Source organism: Austrofundulus limnaeus, unplaced genomic scaffold (assembly GCF_001266775.1).
Source record: "Austrofundulus limnaeus strain Quisiro unplaced genomic scaffold, Austrofundulus_limnaeus-1.0 Scaffold647, whole genome shotgun sequence".
NCBI lineage: Eukaryota > Metazoa > Chordata > Actinopteri > Cyprinodontiformes > Rivulidae > Austrofundulus > Austrofundulus limnaeus.
Window position 1 is genome coordinate 114,445 of NW_013953049.1, and position 3,763 is coordinate 118,207.

The 3,763-nt window shown below is 41.7% G+C and overlaps 1 protein-coding gene across 1 annotated transcript in view; it reads left to right on the forward strand.

The window, feature by feature from the left end:
* The window catches only part of LOC106531532 (protein jagged-2), a gene marked incomplete at its 3' end in the record, with an annotated part of 66,051 nt that extends 62,288 nt beyond the window's left edge, over nt 1–3,763 (forward strand). Inside the window, 2 exon segments of the mRNA XM_014027418.1 lie at nt 680–839; nt 2,309–3,763. Of these exon segments, the coding sequence (XP_013882872.1) occupies nt 680–839; nt 2,309–2,799 (651 nt within the window).

A 3,763-nucleotide genomic window follows, 5' to 3' on the forward strand; every position in this document is an offset into this window, starting at 1 on the left:
GAACAGAATAATGGTGAAAATATTAGGAAAGAGAAAAACTGATTCAGAATGCAGGACATTTAAGCTGCAGTGGACAAACCATTATTGGTGTGTTCATCTGTCAACAGGCGGTGGTATTCAGAGAATATAATCTGAGGCGACACTATGAATCCTGTCACAAACACAAGTATGACAGCCTGTAAGGCCAAATGTGAACAAACAACCTGTCAGAGCTAAAAGATGTTCTGTTAGCTCAGCAGAATACAKACTGTGAAGAACCCAGAGAGGSTTGTTTSATTSTGCTTTCTGGAAAACAATAATTTTTTACATTTAGGCMCTCCTGCAAYAGTCACAGTTTTTCTGTTACAAACTGACTCCGCCCCCCACCWGAGAAGGGAAAAGTTATGTGGCCCTTACAGGGAAAAGTTTGGGGACCCCTGTGTTAGAGGGTCTACCCCACCTGTTAGGGGTTCTGCCTCACTTCTTAGAGGGTTTGCCTCTCCTATTTCATTTTCTGTCTTACCTGTATGAGTCAGAGTTTTGGTCTGTGGATGATTCTACTCTGAGAAGGGAGGTGGGAATGTATATCAGGTGTGCCACGGGCACTTTAAGTCTTATTTTAAAGAATCAATCAATCTGTRAAACATGGAAAAACATGAAAAAGCAGATGAAGCTCATTGTTCTGTTTGTGTTTCTGCAGTCTTTTGAGGAGGATGGACGATCGAAGGACAGTGACTGTGCAAAGATTCAGAAAGCAGCCCGAGCCCTTACTGACAGGCTGTTAGAACGCCACAACACCACGGTACTGCAGGCGGTGGTGGAGGCTAAAATAGACGTTAAGGAGAAATGCTCCTCTGTTGGTGAGTGGTGATGATTCTTCTTAGCCTGTAACAACATATTTGCCCTTTTAGATTTTGAGTAAATCTATTTTTTTTATAAAAACTCAAGATGCTTTCTCTCAATCTGATCATTTCTGTTGGTCTAGATATTTCCTCCTGGGTATTTTACTTGTCTGTTTTATTGGACAGAACTTTGGTTGGCCCTGTTGCTTTTTATGTACTTCATAAATAAAAACCCTATGGGTACAACCCCCCCCCCCAAAAAAAAAAAAAGAAATGAAATTAACTGCAGTGATATCCTCTCAGCTGATGGCAATCCATAGAACACCAACCTGGAGYTAGGCTGATGCCAGGTCAGGCATGGTATGTGATGGTGTGTTGGAAACAGTCCAGGACCTGAGTCCTGATAGCAGGTGCACATGTCCTGAGCTTCTGTCATGTTAAGTGCAAAAAACAACAATCCTCCTATAGTGTGGTCTGTTTTGTTAGAGAAGATCCTTCACAATGTGTGTGGGTACCCTTATGTACCCCATCACCACTGTTCACTCACATGTGGAAGTGTCCCTGGGCAAGACTCTGAACTCACATTAGATTTGTAGAGGTGTAGAGTGCTGAAAGACTGTGTGTGAGGATATTTTTGCTACATTGTGGGAACYGTTTTCCTGAAAAAACAGCTTTGTAGGGACCAAATGTGCATTGTGGGGACCAATGCCCAGTCCCCACAGGCACAGATGCTAATTACAGGTGGGGGGTTGGGTTTAGGGCCATGTGAACTGAGTTTAGGTTAGTTTTAGGGTAAATGGTCAGGGTTAGGATATAAAATGACCAGAAAATTAATGGAAGACAATCCACGGTCCCCACAGGGATATTAAAATAACCTGTGTGTGTGTGTGTGAGAGAGAGAGAGAGAGACAGAGAGAGAGAGAGAGAGAGAGAGACGGAGAGAGAGAGACGGAGAGAGAGAGAGAGACAGAGAGCACAGATTATGTTGTAAAAAACTGTGAGTATCCTGGTTGGAAAGAAAGTTGATTTAAAAAGTCCATTTCCAACCTTGGGCATGATCATGACCCAWCCACCTGGCCTCTTGTGAACCCACAACCTGAGCCCTTTCAGAGTCCATCCAGTGCTGGTGATACAACTGCCTGATTACACTATTTACAGCACTGATGTCTTCTGGTGCCTGTTGTAAATCAAATATCACTGGTCTTCATGTGGTCCAAAGGTCCAAATCAAACCATTCCTTCTGGGCACTGAAATGAATGAAAAAGGATCTCAGGAGTTTGGCAAAATTAGCTTAGTTGAGGACTGTAGTAACCCCCCACCCCACCACCCCTCCCMATTTCTGCATAAATAATATTTGGGAGGGTCTATGTTTAAAGTCTGTGAAAACTTAAAAAATCCATCAAATATGATTAATTCAAACCTTAATAAAATACATGTTTGGTTCATATTTGAGATGTGGTAACCAGTCCTGAACCTGTGTCTTTCAGGTTATGTAGTCCCTGTGCTGGGTGTGGTCTTCAGTATCCTGTGGCTGTTCTGCATTGTGGTTTGTGTTTGGTGGACCCGTAAAAGGAAGAAAGAGCGTGAGAGAGCAGTTCCAACTGAGGAAACCATGGTGAACAACCAGCTGGAACCGTTGCAGAGCAATAATGACAAGATAAATCGGGACAAAGACATTTCATACGAATGCAGAAAACTGATGGGCCCTGCTGACAGGATGTGTGACGGGGCAGATGAGGAGGAGGGATGGGGTGGTGAGGGAGCRCAGGAGGAAGATGAGGAGTGGGCACTGGCTATGAGGAACAAACATCCAACTCAGAGGTGCTCCATAGACGAGGCCCAGAACAGGGACCTAATGTTTAAGGGCAGCAGTTCAGTGAAGGTGCCACATCGGACAGAATACAGCCTCAAAGACAACCGGTGTAAAAATCTGAACACTGCAAAGCTCAGTGACAACGTTAGAGACCACTGCGTGTGACGAACTGAGGAGGAGGAATCTTCTGACAGTTTCCTTCAGCATCACTGATTTTAACTCGTCAGTGCACCAAGAGTGAAGGTTACATAGGCTTTAATGTTGGACATTTTTATTTAAAACACTTTTTCCAGCATGATGTTTTTGAACCACAAAAAACAAACAAACAAAAAGCATGAGAAAAAGAATGCACTCTTTCATTTAAGAAGATTTTTTTGGTCACGATGATGAATCTAATTTTTTCTTCTTATTTTTCCTTCCTTGTTTCCAAACACTGTTTGTTCAGAGGACTTTTTTAATYAGACACACGCCACCACGTCCTGGTCTGACAGCCGTTTGACCATCTGGTTTTATTCACCTTCACTTAGCCAGGCACCTCTCATTGAGATCAAGGACATCTTTTTCAAGGTCTGCATGGACTTGAAGGAGAACATGTGAACCCACACAGAAAGACCCCAGGTCCAAACCAGGGGTCCAATCCAAGACCTCCTTGCTGTGAGGAAACAGTGCTGACCACTGATCCATACTGTCTGCCTTTACCCTTTTTCTACTCTAACATGTCACATTTTGTAATGACAAAAGCAAAAAAAAAAGGTTTTAGATTTATTTACTTTTTGTATTTTTGTTGGATCTAAGAACCCTGCTGCTTGTACTGTATATACTGTATACAGCATATATATATACACATACACACGTTTCAATTTCCTGTTTCCTGCAAATATTCTTTCAAAATAAGACTCGGTGCTTTCTGAGCTTCTTCAGGGTCATACAGTATTTGCTTTGCAATAAGTCATTTTTTTTTTACAAATGAAACAGAAATATATCAAAGGGTAAAAGTTTAAAGAAATTTTCTATCAGAGAAAAGCCTTGTGTTACTTTCATGTACAGTTTCTGTGTAAATAAGAAGAAATGGCTAAATGTAAATTTAAGTTTAGTAAGTTAAGTGATGCTTTGTATTATAACTATTATA